Source organism: Cyprinodon tularosa, unplaced genomic scaffold (genome assembly GCF_016077235.1).
Source record: "Cyprinodon tularosa strain WSP-4 unplaced genomic scaffold, ASM1607723v1 ctg1124, whole genome shotgun sequence".
In the NCBI taxonomy this organism is placed as follows: Eukaryota; Metazoa; Chordata; class Actinopteri; order Cyprinodontiformes; family Cyprinodontidae; genus Cyprinodon; species Cyprinodon tularosa.
Genome location: NW_024037921.1, coordinates 310,411 through 325,915, shown reverse-complemented (window position 1 = coordinate 325,915; position 15,505 = coordinate 310,411). Strand labels below are relative to the sequence as shown.

General features: G+C 38.6%; 1 protein-coding gene across 2 annotated transcripts; it reads left to right on the top strand.

Annotated features, from left to right (window-relative positions):
* Positions 1 to 8,439: 8,439 nt before the first annotated feature.
* On the top strand, positions 8,440 to 15,505 carry LOC119793736. 2 transcript variants are annotated; one of them, XM_038300976.1, is made up of 4 exons: positions 8,440 to 8,530; positions 8,620 to 8,700; positions 14,123 to 14,485; positions 14,618 to 15,505. In XM_038300976.1, the coding sequence occupies exons 2-4, from the start codon at positions 8,634 to 8,636 to the stop codon at positions 14,827 to 14,829; spliced, it is 642 nt and encodes a 213-aa protein (XP_038156904.1). In that variant the 5' UTR covers positions 8,440 to 8,530; positions 8,620 to 8,633; the 3' UTR covers positions 14,830 to 15,505. The 2 variants fall into 2 exon arrangements, with proteins under 2 accessions (XP_038156904.1, XP_038156911.1); XM_038300983.1 differs by having other exon boundaries at positions 8,446 to 8,530; positions 8,617 to 8,700.

The following is a 15,505-nucleotide window of genomic DNA, read 5'->3' as shown; positions in this document are numbered from 1 at the left end:
CTCTTCACTGCCATTGAAGGCTCCAACGTGTTTTCTTTTCAGGTGCTGCATCATAACAGTGGTGCTTCCGTGCCATGTTCATTTGTTTTTACAAAAGTTGCATGTTACGACTTTTTTCACTTTACAAAGCGCAGGCTATTTTAATTATTGTGATCAATTTGCGCCGTCAATCCCGGGGCATGCGCGCTTCATTTGCAGTCTGGACGCTGAGGGTAAACTCCTCACTAAAATCCTGCGGCTCTGACTGCACGCTGAGAGGGATTCCTGTGGGAGAGGGAGAACGGGGTTGGGATGGGGGAGGCGCCCCACGGCAGCAGCTGCCGCTGGAGGACAAGAGTAGGAACGATGCATGCTTTCACGTAAGAGTCTCCAAAAGCCGCCAGTGACACCGTAAAAAGTCGCCAGATTTGTCGCTAGTCGCTTTTTAAAAAAATAGTCGCTGGAGGGGTCTGAAAAGTCGCTGAGTTGGCAACACTGCAACTGCGGCGCTGACTCGCTCCGCCATATTTTTTTTTCTTCCCTGGGATGACGGCAGCGGAGGATGACGCATTAATCGCGCGACACAACTAATCGATGATTAAATTCGTTGCCAACGCTTTTAAAAGTCGATTTTTATCGATTTTATCGATTCGTTGTTGCAGCCCTACTTGTAGACTTGCGTACTTGTGAAACGTCATCAACGGGGGTTAAAGTATTGTTACAGTCATAACTACGTATCAAGGAAAAAAAGGCTCAGATTAAACAAAATTTAGGAATTGTAAGAGTTTAAATCCACATTAATTACTCATTTCAAGATGTTTTCAGGGGAGAAAGTAGACCCAGAAATTTCACCAGTCAGTCAATCAACAATGAGCCAACTTTAAAATGACTTTTGGAGGTTTCAAAGCAGCCACAGGCCACCCACAGGCCACGGTGGCTACATGTTAGGCGGGTGGTTGGACTGTTTACTCGCTATCATCAGCTTGATGGCAGTCATATCTGTTATTTCCCGCTACCTGCTAGCTGTTTGTAGCAGCTGAAAGTGAGCGATGAAACATTTATACATATCTGGTTGATAACTGCATTACCAAATTATAAAATATGTGTTTTTTTCTGGAAGTCTCTGAAAACTTAAATCAATGTTAGTCTTATAAACTCTGATGTCAACATTTCTTCCTCATGATGGTTTCAGATGAAATTACTTGTGTGTAAGGGTATATATATATATATATATATATATATATATATATATATATATATATATATATATATAAAAGCAGTGTGCGGAGAAGTTCTAATGTTTATAGTGTTAACTAAAATGACAAAAATGACTAAAATTTGACAAAGACTAGAATAGATTTTTGTCATTGTGACTAAGACTAAATTTAATAAAGCATGAACAGTGCTGGGAGGGCCTGAGGTGTGATGCCATAAAGCATCCATGTGACCCATCTTTGCCATTTCATTAATTTAGTTTGGGAAACATGGCAACATAATGAGTACTTTTCACACATTTCATCGGATGTCATTTGGATGCAATGAGTCTTTTTTCTTCAAAAAGTCAGTTAGAACTAGGGGTGTGGGAAATAATCGTTTTGACGATATATCGTGATATTCGGCTGCCCCATATAATATCGATCTTTCACTTCTTAGTATCAATTTAAAAAAATAAATAAATAAAATGGTTACATAAAACAATTATGGGAAAATGGGCTACCTCTGCACCCCCACTCTGGCAGAAAGCGCCGTGGAGCCCTTTAACTGTGCGTGCAGTTACAGTGGAAGAAAACCCCAAACAACATGGATAATAATACCTAATCAATATTTTCTGATGAAAATATACGGCACTTGCTGTTTTATCTCATCATTTGATTTTGATAGCTGGGGGAAAATATGGCAATATATAGTGATACTGCAATATCGTGATAATATCGTATCGTGATCCAAGTAAAGCGACATGTATCGAATCGCAACACTCATGCCAATACTCACCTCTAGTTAGAAAGAGAAGGTAGGTGAACCCTCTGACTATGAAAGAGTTAGGGCTGGCTGATATGGCCTAAAAATAAAAGCTCAGATTGTTTTATTTTAAATTTGATTTACAATTTGTTTCCATTTGTTCTTCACTAATTATTAAGGAAAGCAACAATTAGTAGAAACGGGGGGAATTACGAGAATAAAGTTGTAAAATTATGAAAATAAATATGCACTAGGGATGCACGATATCGGGATTTTGGCCGATATCCGATGTGCCGATATTTTAAAACTCATGTAGCCGATAACCGATATCGATACCGATGTTAAAGCTGGACAAAAATAAGTAGTCATTAAAAATAGCAGTTTTGTTATCCATTTCTGACACTTTGAAAAATAATATACTCAAATATATTTTCATATGCTGATATCAAATAGATTTTTAAAAACGCGGTATCGATCTATTTTACATTCAAAATCTCATGAAATTTCATCGTTCTGTTACAAACTCTCGTGATATTTTGCAAATTCTTGTGAGATTTTGTTAGTAAAATAGATCGATGCCGCGTCAATATATCAACATATAAAAATATGGCAACATTTCGTGAATTTTCGGGGGATTTCGTAGCATAACGATGACATATAGCAATATTTCATTAGTAAAAGAGATTTATATGGTGTTTTTAAATGGCAATATATCAGCATATGAAGATATTGTGATATTTTAATGTATCAATATTTTTTCCCTCGTCTTTAGAAGTTTTTAAGTCTGTAAAAAAGAAGTTTTTGAGGAAGAAGAAGAAGTAGTATTTTTATTTTTTAGACTTTAGAAACTCAGAAGCTGATCAAATATCGGGTTAAATATCGGTGGGGTGGACGATGTCCGATATTCAATTTTAAGGCCGATACCGATAGGGGGCCGATTATATCCTGCATCCCTAATATGCACTGTAGTCGACCAAAATCCCGGACGATTTTGAAATTCTGATGCTTCAGTGAGTGAGTGCTTGTTGCTATGATGCGTCTTTGCTCAGCAGCTTCACTCGTTGTAAACCAACCAATCGGAGCACAGCTCATCTAAATATTCATGATCATACCATAAAAGGAAGAAAAGCTGTCGTTTCATTCTAGGGCTTTTAACCAGGCTGCATTAGGGCTTGTAGAACAGCTAATATGCCATTTTCAGCCCAACCAATGTTACACACCCTATTAGAGACCTGAAGGACCAGTGTAACCAGATCCTTTTATTCTTTTGTCTTTAAAAGGGCGATTTCTCAATTTATTGAACCCAAGGAGAACAACACACAAGAAAACAACCCTGTTATAAGCGGCCTGCTCCAAGTCCTACTCAAAACAGAAGTACATATAAAAAATTATCTTAATAGATCTATAAATAAACTGGATGTATTCAGATGAACAATAAATAGCACACATCTCTCCCACAGGACAGCATGATAAAAGGGGAGGGTCTAAGGGTTGCAACAGTTTAAAGATAATACCACCGAAGAAGAAATAAAAAGGAGGGGCTTCCACTTTCAAAGTAACACAGTTAAAACATTGGCAGATTTTCTAGAGGTTTTTTAGTCGGGTTAGAAACAATAGAAATAACTAAATAAAAACATCTGGTCTAATTGTGACAAAAGAGAAACACAACCAGGTTACAGCAGCACCAAATACCCAATAAAATCATTCTATGAGCCCTTTAGCAGCAGCATGCGACTGGGCAGAATGGCAAAGTGGTTGCTGATTGGTGGAACTGGTCTGACGTCATTCGATGGGCGGGTTGTTGTATGACCACTTCATTATTGTAATATTATGACTGTATTCTGATAATATTACGACTTTTTTTCTTGAAATAAATAGATCTCTAGCCTGGCCCTAATACTCAGTTTTGTTACGTTAGGAATATTTTCCATCAGGCATCGACACAGCCACCTACGCTTCAGTAATCTGCAGTGAGCATAGCTAGCTTTAGCTTAGCATGTTGATCTCCTCTAATGAGTTTTCCAATCAGCTGAGGCTCCAACCCTCAGTCTGCATCCTGAGGGAATCGTTTCTATCAGGTGTTTCCTACCTATCCGGTGTAAGATGATCTGGGGGATCCTGGTGAAATCCAGCAGTCTGTGCTGATCGTCCATCTCCACGTTGGGCCTTTTCTCTCTTCCTTTAACCTCCGTCAATGTTTCTTCAGCAGGAGTTAACTGCTCGCTGATAAACTCTCCTTGAAGCTGGACTGAACACATTCTCCCTGCAAACACTCACACATCATCAGCCTCTCTACAAACACTCCACGGAGGAAGGAAGCTAACGCTGCTAGCTGATGGTGGATCCAATGTTACCAAGTCCTTAGCAACAACAGTCGCTATTGGCTGACCTAAATTACGTCATTGTCCATTTTCCGGAAGGGGGGGGGCTGTCTTTTAAAACAGCAGAGAGATAGGACAGACTTTTTTATTTTTACAGAAATAAGGAAAGAAAAATAAACATAATTCAACAATTTAGTTCCACACTCCATGCAATCTGTGGGATAAATGCAGCAAAAATATAAATAAATAAAAAGTAGAAGAAGAAAGCTACAGTCCAAAAACACCATGAAATAATGTTTCTTTGTAATGTTTCTTCTATATTAAACCTCTCTTTATTTATTTCTCTCCTCATGACTCTTCTTCATATTCCTAACAACTTAATATTACATGTTCTATTGATTCCTCCTCTCCACAATATTCAGCCTGCTTTTGTATTTTAAACAGTGTGGAATTAATTCCTGTACGTCCAAAACTTAATCTTCTAATTAATCTTATCCATCTCCTGACAAAATGTATGACATTAACAATTGGACACTTTGTGGAGCAACAATCCATGTAGATCAATGTGAAGTAGTTTGGGCGAGGATCAGCAAGGTGAACAAAAAAAAAAAAAAAAAAACAGCTTCAGCCACCAGTTCCAAATTCTTCTGATGATTTTTATTTGGTACTTTTAACTTTCTTCTTCTTCTTCTTGTAAGGTTTTATGGCGGCTGGCACACTAGTTGAAGTGCATTACCACCAACTGATAAGGAGCAAAACAAGCAAACAGGAAAGAAGACTCACCCCCATAAACAAAATATATTATTATTATTATTGTTGTTGTTGTTATTATATTTTCCAAACTATTTAACTTAACCCAACATAATTCTTAATCAAATTCGTCCTCATAATTTCTAATTTATCATTAACTTATCGTCACTCTGCCAGTTTCTGATGGTCCTACTGGTTTTCCAATCATACTTTCAACCGTTTTCCAGTTTAAATCTCTAACTTCAAAATTCATTTCTGCAGCTTTCACTATTATTTAGATTTTTTTTTTGTCATCTGAGCACTACAGTTGATCACTTCTACCATGAACAGAACAAAAATTTTCTTTTTTACAATCAATGAATCTTCTGCAGTGCTGGGTCTCTCCTCCAGAGGTTTTGAATTTGTCATGTGCTGAACTGTTGGTTTGGGTTTTTCTGACTCGGAGGGATTCCCTTTTGCAGCGTCAGCGGAAGTTATTCTGAGCTCAAATTTCACTTTTCTGATCTTTTCTGATCTTTTGCTCACCTCACAGCCTCGATATGCAGCAGTTACAGCATTTGATGCACTTAATATTATCAGCGTTTTGATGGCATTTTAGCAAAAGGATTTTAATCAAAAACATAATTAATGAGCACAAATAAGGAATAGTTGTATTAACCATACATGTAAACAGAGTTTTATGGGAACCCCAGGAACTTGGGGGCCCATGCAACTGCCTAGTATTGCCTGATGGTAAATCCCCTCTTTTGCAGACACACTTTCTGCTCCAAGACCGTAACTCCTTGACCTTCTGTTTAAGTTATCTCAAAAATCCAAAACATACAACCAAGCAGAGATAAATGCTTGCAACCCTACAGTTCTAAACTATAACAGGATCTAAATTTCAGTGTGCAAGGAGCGGCCCACCCTAAATCATACCGACCCCTACAGTAAATAACTCTCAGAGCTCAGGAAGTATATATAGCCCTTCCTTGTCATGCTCATCCTTGTGACGGTTGCATATGGTGTCATTTTCTATTTGTTCAAACTGAAAAATCCTTGCAACAAACTAAATTATAATAAAACTAAAATGCTTTCTTTGAACCAAACTATGATGTTCCTCTTATATTTGGGGAATTTATTTTCGAATATTTTGCAAAAATATGTTGCGGTGCATGATGGGGTTTTGCATCTAAAGGCTAATGTTTCCCATCTTTCATGCATTGTTGCCAGGTTGGGATGTTTATGGCTGTCTATGGGTAAAAAATGTTTTTCTTTAGATTTATGGCCTAAGAGATCAATAGACTTTGGTTCAAAGTGAGCGAGATTTTGTATATCCAGGAGGTTTATAAAAAATTTTTGGGCTGGAAAACATGAGACAGTGACATTTGGCAACCCTGCTGATGTGGTGAGTGTGGACGTTACGCAGCAGCAGTCACTGTGGCGTCCGCGGTGGGGGGGCTTTTGGAGTCAATAATTAGGCCGGTGAACATGGAAAAATGCCAGGGCCAAAAATCGTTCCCCAGTCCGATCCTGAACTACACTTACTTTACATTCTTCAACTTCCTTCCTCTTTCCTGCTTTCTGTCATCTTTCCTTTCTCACTTGAAGCTGAAAGAATTGCATTTTCTGGGGTTTCAGTAGATCTTTTCTTTTTAGCTTTTTTAAATAAAAAACATTAAATCCTAGTTTTAATCAAACTATAGCACTATGACATCATGCGGTGATCAATGAATATTATGAAAGAGAAAGAGCCTTCACCTTAATATCTCCCCACAAACCCGGTTACGTATGACTTTTTAATTTCCCATCTGATATTTTTCCATTTCACACAGACAGCTGTATACTGTAGAGTCTTCCGAGCCAGGGTGAACAGATCATGATCTCTGCTGATTTTTTTCACTACTCTCCCTGTGTTCCATGAATTGAAACACTGTCCCACGCTTGACTGGGAAAGATTATACAAAAGTTATAAAGAAAAGAAAAAAACAACCAGCGCAGACCAGAGCCTCACTTCATGACCAGACTGCTGCACAGCATCTCAAACTAGAACAGAGATAGGATTTTAATAGGCTTATAAAAAAAAACCATAATGGGAAGTATGTTTGAAGAATAGAAAAAACACAGCAGTAAAGGCTGTGGGACGGTTTATACATGTCCTTGGTGAGGCAGTAAGAGGGGACTCAGAGCTATCTGCAAATTTTTATTTTTTATTCATAAAGGGGAGGAGTGATAAGCTGCAGTACCTATACACTGCCTGCCCCTGTTATGTTATTTCTGAGGCTATAACATGATCACTTGTTTACTATATCCTTTTTTGGTTCTTTTGAACTCCTATTATAAGTATTCTTCTTTTATGTTTTGATTGTTTATGTCCATGCTGCCCCGCTTGCTATAAACTTGCTCTGCGACTCCAGACCTGACAGTTTTCGCTCTTAATTTTTATTTTCTTTTAAAATATAAAAATTTTGGTCAGAGCTACACAAGCCCCTTTTCAGAAAATCATGTCAGATGTGTTTATCCATATTGACTCTAAAGCGTGCTAAAGGCCAAAATCTTGTACAACACAATTTTCTGTCGGATCGGAGGCAAAATTGGATTCAGTTCGTTCAGGGCTTAACATAGTAAAGTTGAAGGTTTACAGCTCAGGGTTCTGAGGAAGAGAAAGCAGCCCTTGATCTGATAACAGAAACTGGATCAGCTGGATTAAACCAGTGTTTTTATACTGTCAGGTCTAAGCACCAAAAACATCAAACATACATACAGGGAAAGAAAAAGGCACAGAGACAATTAATTTAGTTTTACTCGCGAGGAGAGTAGGAAGAGACCGCACAGTACAGATCTCCACCCCACTCTGGCGGTCTCCGCGTTCTCCTCGCAATGTATTGAAGTCAGGGGTTCCCTGCTTACAGCTAAGACTGCACTAAGAGAAACAAGATAAGGAATTCAGGCTTGCAGTCTCAATAAACATGTCCTCTAAATCTCAGGGTTCAGTCAAAGTTTAAGCTGTTGAGCTGTTGACCAAAGTGCAGCAGGTTTAATGCTGTTCGTAAATCAACCACAACCTCCCCAAAAGCAAGTCCACAAATCACAGTGTACTTTAGAAAAGTTGGCTTTGATCACATGAACATAGCACACAGCTTTATGCATTATAACACTACACAGATACATTAATATACAATTATTCTAACATATACCAAATAAAATATAAGTTAATTTAAAAACAAGAATGTCAAAAAAGCTAAGTACAGACTGGTTTGTTAGTTTCTTGTGTTTTGGGTTTTCATTTAAATTGAGACTGCACACTTAGAAATAAACAGTAGTTTCTGTTTCTCAATCCTTCAGAACATTGTTGCTCTGCAGTTTAAATTATACGTCGTCTGCTTTGTGTCTAATGTAGCTGCAGTAGTGGTGCTTCAAAACCTTTTTGGCAGGAAGTAAATGACAGGTAAGGAAACAAAGGTTCTGCCAACAGCGACACAGGGAAAGCTTTCATTAACAAAAATATCCCAGTTTGTTAAAACAGCGAGGAACATCACATGGTAAGTCTCTTTCTTAGTTTTATATCCCCATGTTGTTCTTTTAGATGATCTGACAGCTTGGTTGACCTGATCTAAATGCCTTCCAGCAGCTCTGAGAACCACCATGTCTGCTTTATCGCTCTTCATCAGCTGCGTTCTCCTGTCAGAAACCGTCCTCTGTTGGTCTCGCTGTGAGTTCCTCTGACTTCCTTCTGTAAAAAAGTTTTGATAAAACAACACTCGATTTGAAAAAAACACAACAATGGATAAAGTTTCTATGTTTTTTATTCACCCACTGATTAATAATTGATTTCTTCTGATTGGTTCATTGGTAAAACTTTACAACAAGGTACACAAACTTTTATAAACTACTTTAGAATCCCTTGGGAACTAATCAGAAACTAATGGGTGGTTAACCAGTACGTACTGTGGAAAACCAAGCCCAGCCATGTTTTAGGACTACTGTATAGTTACCTGGGGAAACACAGAATAATTCAGCAGGGTGGGGGGGATTCAGCCCCCTACATCTTTTGCCAAAAACAATATTTTTTAAAGATGTTTGCAAGGAAAATGGAGCTTTATTCTGAAATTTCATGAATTATTTTCCTATCATTATTTTCTTCTAATTATCCACTGCAGTATTGGGAAGTCCCCCACCAGCCATTCCTTCTAACCAGTTATGCAACTGATGCAGTTTCTCAGAAATTTGTAAGGCTGCTATGCATAAGGCCGGTAGTGCTGCAGGTGGAGACAGGAAAATACAGAACCTGGGTCTTTCCCTCCATACACAATCAGGCAGCAGCTCCATGACTTTACCATGAAGGGTACAGCGGCTCTCACCTGAAAAAGCCGTCTCAAGATGCAGGAACTGCTCTAGATTGAACAGAACTTTAGATCGACCTTACCTGCAAAAGCCTGAGAAGGCGTTCATAGCTAGGAAGGGCTCTGCCCGAGAAAAAAGCACAGCAGTGTGTGTCATGAGTTTGTTCCGTATCTTTGTTTCTTTTTTTGTTTGTTTGTTTTTACAGCAATAGTGGCTTGTTTTTATGGACAGTAGACTGACAGGAAATATAAAGTTTTTTATCCTTAATAAATAAATAACAATATCGTTTTTACTTATTGAATTAACTATAAAATATGTTTCCCTAGTTTACAGAATACATTACTTTAAAATTTTACATTTTAGCAAGGACCTCATTGAGTTTGATCAATCAAGACTTTATATACATACAGACACACACAGACACACACACACATAAAAAAAAAAAAGAACTATTCCTCACCCACGCGGATGTTTGTATTTTTTCTTCCCAGCTCGGGTCCTTGCAGTATCTTTGCTGTCCCTAGAACTGCATTCTTCTGGACTGAGATGTCTGATGTATTTCCAGGGATCTGCTTTAACCACTCATAAAGTTTGGGGGTCACAGCCCCGAGAGCCCCAATGACTATAGGCACAACTGATGTCTTGACCTTCCAGGTTTTCTCCAGCTCCTCTCTGAGACCCTGGTATTTCTCTTGTTTCTCATGTTCTTTGTTCCGATGTTGCAGTCACTTGGTATTGCTATGTGAAACCACAACGGCTTTCCTCTGTTTTTTCTCTACTACCACAATGTCCGGTTGGTTTGCACTTACCATTCGGTCCATCTGTATCTAGAAGTCCCAGAGGATCTTTGCTTGATCATTCTCTACCACAGTGTTTCCCACTTTGACCTTGGTGTTTCCAGCCCATTCTGTGCAGAGAAGTTCCTGTACACTATTCCAGCCTCTTGGTTATGGCACTCCATGTAAGCTTTCTCTGCCAGCATCTTACACCCTGCAGTTATGTGCTGGATTGTCTCAGGGGCCTCTTTGCACAGTCTGCTCCTGGGCTCTTGTCTAGTGTGGTAGATCTTTGCTTCTATTGCTCGGGGCCTGCTCCTGTGCAGCCATGATGAGTGCCTCTGTCATTCAATCAGGCTTTGTCTAGCAATTGGTAGGATTTCCTGATATCTGCCAATTTGGATGTGTTTCAGTGATATATCCCGTGTAGGGGCTTATCCTCCCATGACGGAACCTCTGGCACCTCATCTTCTGTTCCCCATTTTCTGACACATTCATTAAGCACGTCTGTTGGAGCCTTGTCCTTAATCTACTTATGGATCTTGGTTGTTTTATCCTGGATAGTGGCTCTGACACTCACTTGTCCTTGACCTCCTTCCTTACAGCTGGCGTACAGTCTCAGGGTGCTGAATTTGGGGTGGTACCCTACGTGCATGGTTAGGATCTTTCGTGTCTAACATCTGTGGCCTGAATTTCATTTACTGTCAGGGTGTAGCTGTTTATTTCCCAAGACTTATTCTTGTCATTGAGCTGGCTCCCTAGGACCTGCCTTACTACTTGGAGATATTTGGCCGTACCCGCTTTCCTTATCACCTCTTTGATATTGCTATTTGCTTGTGGGATTCCACTCAATCAAATCAATCAATCAACTTAATTGTAAACAATAATTTACATTGCAGGCGGGATTTCAGTTTTAGTACAAACCATTCATCACTGTGTTATTAAGATATATATATATATGTATGTATGTATGTATGTATGTATGTATGTATGTGTGTGTGTGTATACAATATATATGGATGGACCCCCAAATAGACAGACCCCCACTCATCAATTCTTTTGATGTTGTCCCGGGCCCAGCCAAAGAAGTCAGCTCGCCTGCTTTTGGCTACACAAAAACAAATCCAGAACTTGAGACAACCTGGGAGACACAGGAGACAAGGATTTAATGCTGGGAAAAAGTAAGCGGTTGCTAGACAGAGGCCTCTAAGCGAACCAAACAGGTTTACACTCTGGCTTCAGGATGGTGTTCTTATAGTGCAGCTGCACACAGCCGAATGAGCTAAAAACATAATGGGAACCATGTTTATAGAAAAGGAAAACACAACAATAAACGCTGTGGGATGGTTTCTGTGAAGACTGAAAGTGAGAGTGCTTGTCAGAGAGAGATCTAAGGAGTTTGTCACAGTTCGGTAGAGGTTTTTGAGGACCCGAATGCAGAGATCAGAACCGTGACTTTTTTTTAACAAAGAGGGGAGTGATGAGCTTCACTTATCTGCTCTATCTGCCCCTCGTTATGTTGTTTTTTGTGAAGTTTAAAAAGGATCACTTTTTCACTATATCCGCCTTTTGTCCTCTGAAACTTCTGTGTCATGAATTTTTTATTTATTTTTTGAGGAGAATGATAAATGGCGCTTTCTGTCCCCCCAAACACCAGACGTCGTTTAAACTGTGGTTTTTAGGCTAAATCTGGTTATGGTCTTAATTTAGTCCAGAAATACATGTGGAAAATTGGGCCGCGTTTGGTTGGTCTGATTTTGTCCCAATAGTTTTTCAATGTCTTTTCAACAACACTCTTTTCACCTGCACTTTTTAACCAAATGTAAACTTAGTTTTTATGTAAACCATGTTGTCTTTGCAATGTCTTTTCCACAATTATTTTTACTTTGTGGGGTTCCTCTTTGTTTTTACTAGGCTCAAAGAGGATCACTACTTTATTTGTTGTCTTTCCTCCTGAATTCCTATTATTGGTTAAATATTCTTTTCCAAAAAAATGTTTCATAATTGTTTTTGCATCAGTCTGTCCTGCTTGCCATATACGTGATGTGCAACTCCAAAAAGGGACTATTTCCGTGTGTTATTAACAGGTTTTATTTTGTATGCACCCCCAAAGCGGATGTGTTTTACTTTGTAGCCATGTCTCTCTTCCTTTTAGAAATTGCCCCTGAATTTCTGTGTACTCTGACTAAAATAGAGTTGGAGTCTATCTCAGTTGGACTACACCCCTTTTGCAGAAAATCATGTCGGTTTGTCATGATCCCCATTTTTTTTTTTTAAATGAGGGTTAAACGCCACAACTTTGTACGACACGATTTTCTGTCTGATCAAACAAAAATCTGATTCGGTGTGTTCTGGGCTTTAGTTCCTGTTTAGTTACTCTTTGTTTCCTTGGTAACTGCACACTAGTACCTTATTAGTAACTCAGGTAACTAAGCAGTATTGTCATAATAAGATTGGGCTAGGTGTTCCCAAGTAAGTACTGGTTAACTACCCATTAGTTTTTGTTTTTTTTCTATTGGCGTTTTCTAGTAAATCAGATTTTGTGTACCTGGTTATCAAGGTCTCATTTTATACAATAAACTGATGGGATTCTATATAGCAATAAAACTGACATAAACACGTCTAGTAGCCATATATAAGTGTTCCCAGCCTTGCTGGGTAATCACATTCAGCCTTGATGTACATCAGTAAGGAATCAGTTGCCTCAATATGGGCAAACATTTTCCAAGTTTGTATATAAAATCTAGCAGGAAACAACAACTGACTGAGGAGATGATAAAGACATTGGAGCAGCAGACATTTATATCCACTTGATTTATTTTGACTTTTTAGAAACGATAATCTCAGAGCACATAACTTAAATCTGCTTTAGCTCCTTTTATTTATTAAACTCATTATTCTTACGATGAAAAGGGAAATTATACAACTTTATACAACTTCCTAAAATCATTCATAGTTGATAAACAGCAGGACAACCCAACCTGAGCCTCACACTGCAGGTGATGGTAAAATACACTGTGTGCAGAATTATTAGGCGAATGAGTATTTCGACCACATCATCTTTTTCATACATGTTGTCCTACTCCAAGCTGCAGAGGCTTCAAAGCCAACTATCAATTAAGTAAATCAGGTGGTGTGCATCTCTGTAATGAGAAGGGGTGTGGCCTAATGACATCAACATCCTATATAAGGTGTGCTTAATTATTAGCCAATTTTCTTTCCTTTTTCAAAATGGGTCAGAAATTAGATTTGACAGACTCTGAAAAGTCCAAAATTGACAGATGTCTTTCAGAGGAGTGCAGCAGTTTGGAAATTACAAAGCTTTTGAAGCGGGATCATCGCACAATCAAGTGGGTCATGGCAAATAGCCAACAGGGGCGCAAGAAGGGTGTTGGAAAAAAGAAGACGCAAAATAAGTCCCCATGATTTGAGAAGGGTCAAGCGTGAAGCTGCCAGGAAGCCATTAGGCACCAGTTGTGCCATATTTCAGAGCTGCAACATGTCTGGAGTGCCAAGAAGCACAAGGTGCCCAATATTCAGGGACCTAAACAAGTGAGCTGAGTAAATATTTGTTTTTTATTATGTTGCCTGATAATTCTGCACAGTAATATTAACCTGCACAAACAGACATCCTCATAAAACGGCCAATTCTGGAAAAAAAAAACAAAACAAAAAACACACAACTAAGGAGTCTTTTGGGTTGATTGAGAAGAGAATTGTGGACCAATAATAAAAAAATAAGTCCCCAAAAATACAACTTCCTAATAATTCTGCACACAATAGTCTAAGGCCAATGTTTCACTTTTTAATGAAATGCAGACATGTTTTTGCTTCAAAAATAATATAACATGGATTATTAAGTTAAATTAACATTTTGTTTGTTTCCATTTTCTCAGATTTGATTAACCATTTATAATCGGGCATGTGAGTGATGGCTCCTGGTGTCCATGTTTTCTCTCTGAAACAATTTTCTACTTTAACCTTTACCCTTTCTACTGTCTTTGTGTCCTGCAGTTCATAAAAATGCTCGTGCTGAAGCTGGACAGAATGTAACTCTGCCTTGTCAACTTCCTCTCAACAACACCGTCTTAGATGTGGGGTGGAGAAGAATCGATTCAAAGCGAGACAAAATAGTCCTTAGATATCAAGATGAGAAGATTGATGAATCTATACAGAGTCCTTACCTGGACCGGGTGGCCCTAAAGGACATCAAGAAAGGAGATGTCTCTTTGGTTCTGGAAGACACAAGAACTAATGACAGTGGATTCTATGAGTGCATGGTGTATTACAGGGACTTCAATGAAGCAGACCGTGGTCTGTTGTGCATCATCTGGTTGATTGTCTTTGATTCTTCTCCTACTCCTGTTCATCTTTCAAGTAAGTCTGTTTATTTGTTAACAAGTGGTTCCAGTAGCTTCTTGGTGCTAGAATGGGTAAGATCTTTGTGGTCTTTCAAAAGATGTTCTAGAGGGGAAGTTCATCTATCTAACACCTGCTTGTCCTCTGCAGGGGATGAAAAGGAAGAGGATGAAGGGAACAATGATGATGAATATGAACCAAATAATGGAGGAAACATGACTGAACATAACAAGTTTGAAGAAAATAAAGTAGTAAAGGAAGTAAAGAAAGACATTATTATAATGCCAATTTTCTTTGTTATAATTATCTCTATAGCAGCTTTTGTGGTTTATAAATGTTTTGTTAGAAAAAAAGAGGCCTGACTTAAAGGTGTGGTATTCTCACACTGAGTTACTGTAAACAGTCTTATCTGGACAAATATGGGATTTACTTTGCCATTTCTTGAGCTTTAACATTACAAATCAATTCAGGAATATTTTGTCACCTGTAAGACAATTCTTCACCGTTTAGAAACAAAAACATGACTGTTAGAATAATTGGCTTCTCTAAATTGTCCTTAGGTGTGAGTGTTTGTGTGCCTGGTTGGACATTTTTGTATTTCTGTGTTGTCCTGCGGCACACAGCCGACCTGTCCAAGGTGAACAAGGTGCAATTCTTCTGCCATTTGACTGGGAAGGGCCATTTCGAATGGCTGCTACTGTATACAAAACGGTCAGAAGATGGCGACACATTCAAGGAGTAAGGTTGTATAATCACCACTATGTCTATTCATTTAAGATGTTTCAAATATGGATGTTTATCAAGAATAATGATGTAGGAGCTGATTCTATGAACACAACAATTTTTAAAGAGTGTGTAGACCTTTACATGTCAGGCAAAAATTGTGAAATGCGGTGAAACTTGTAGCAGGATGTCTGATAATCCATGTATGCCCTATGAAGCTTAGATGATGAGGTGATCACCTCTTGTCCTTTACATGGAAATACAGTATTCCACAGAGACCATGAGATGCATTTTTGAACAGTAAAAGAGACAAGC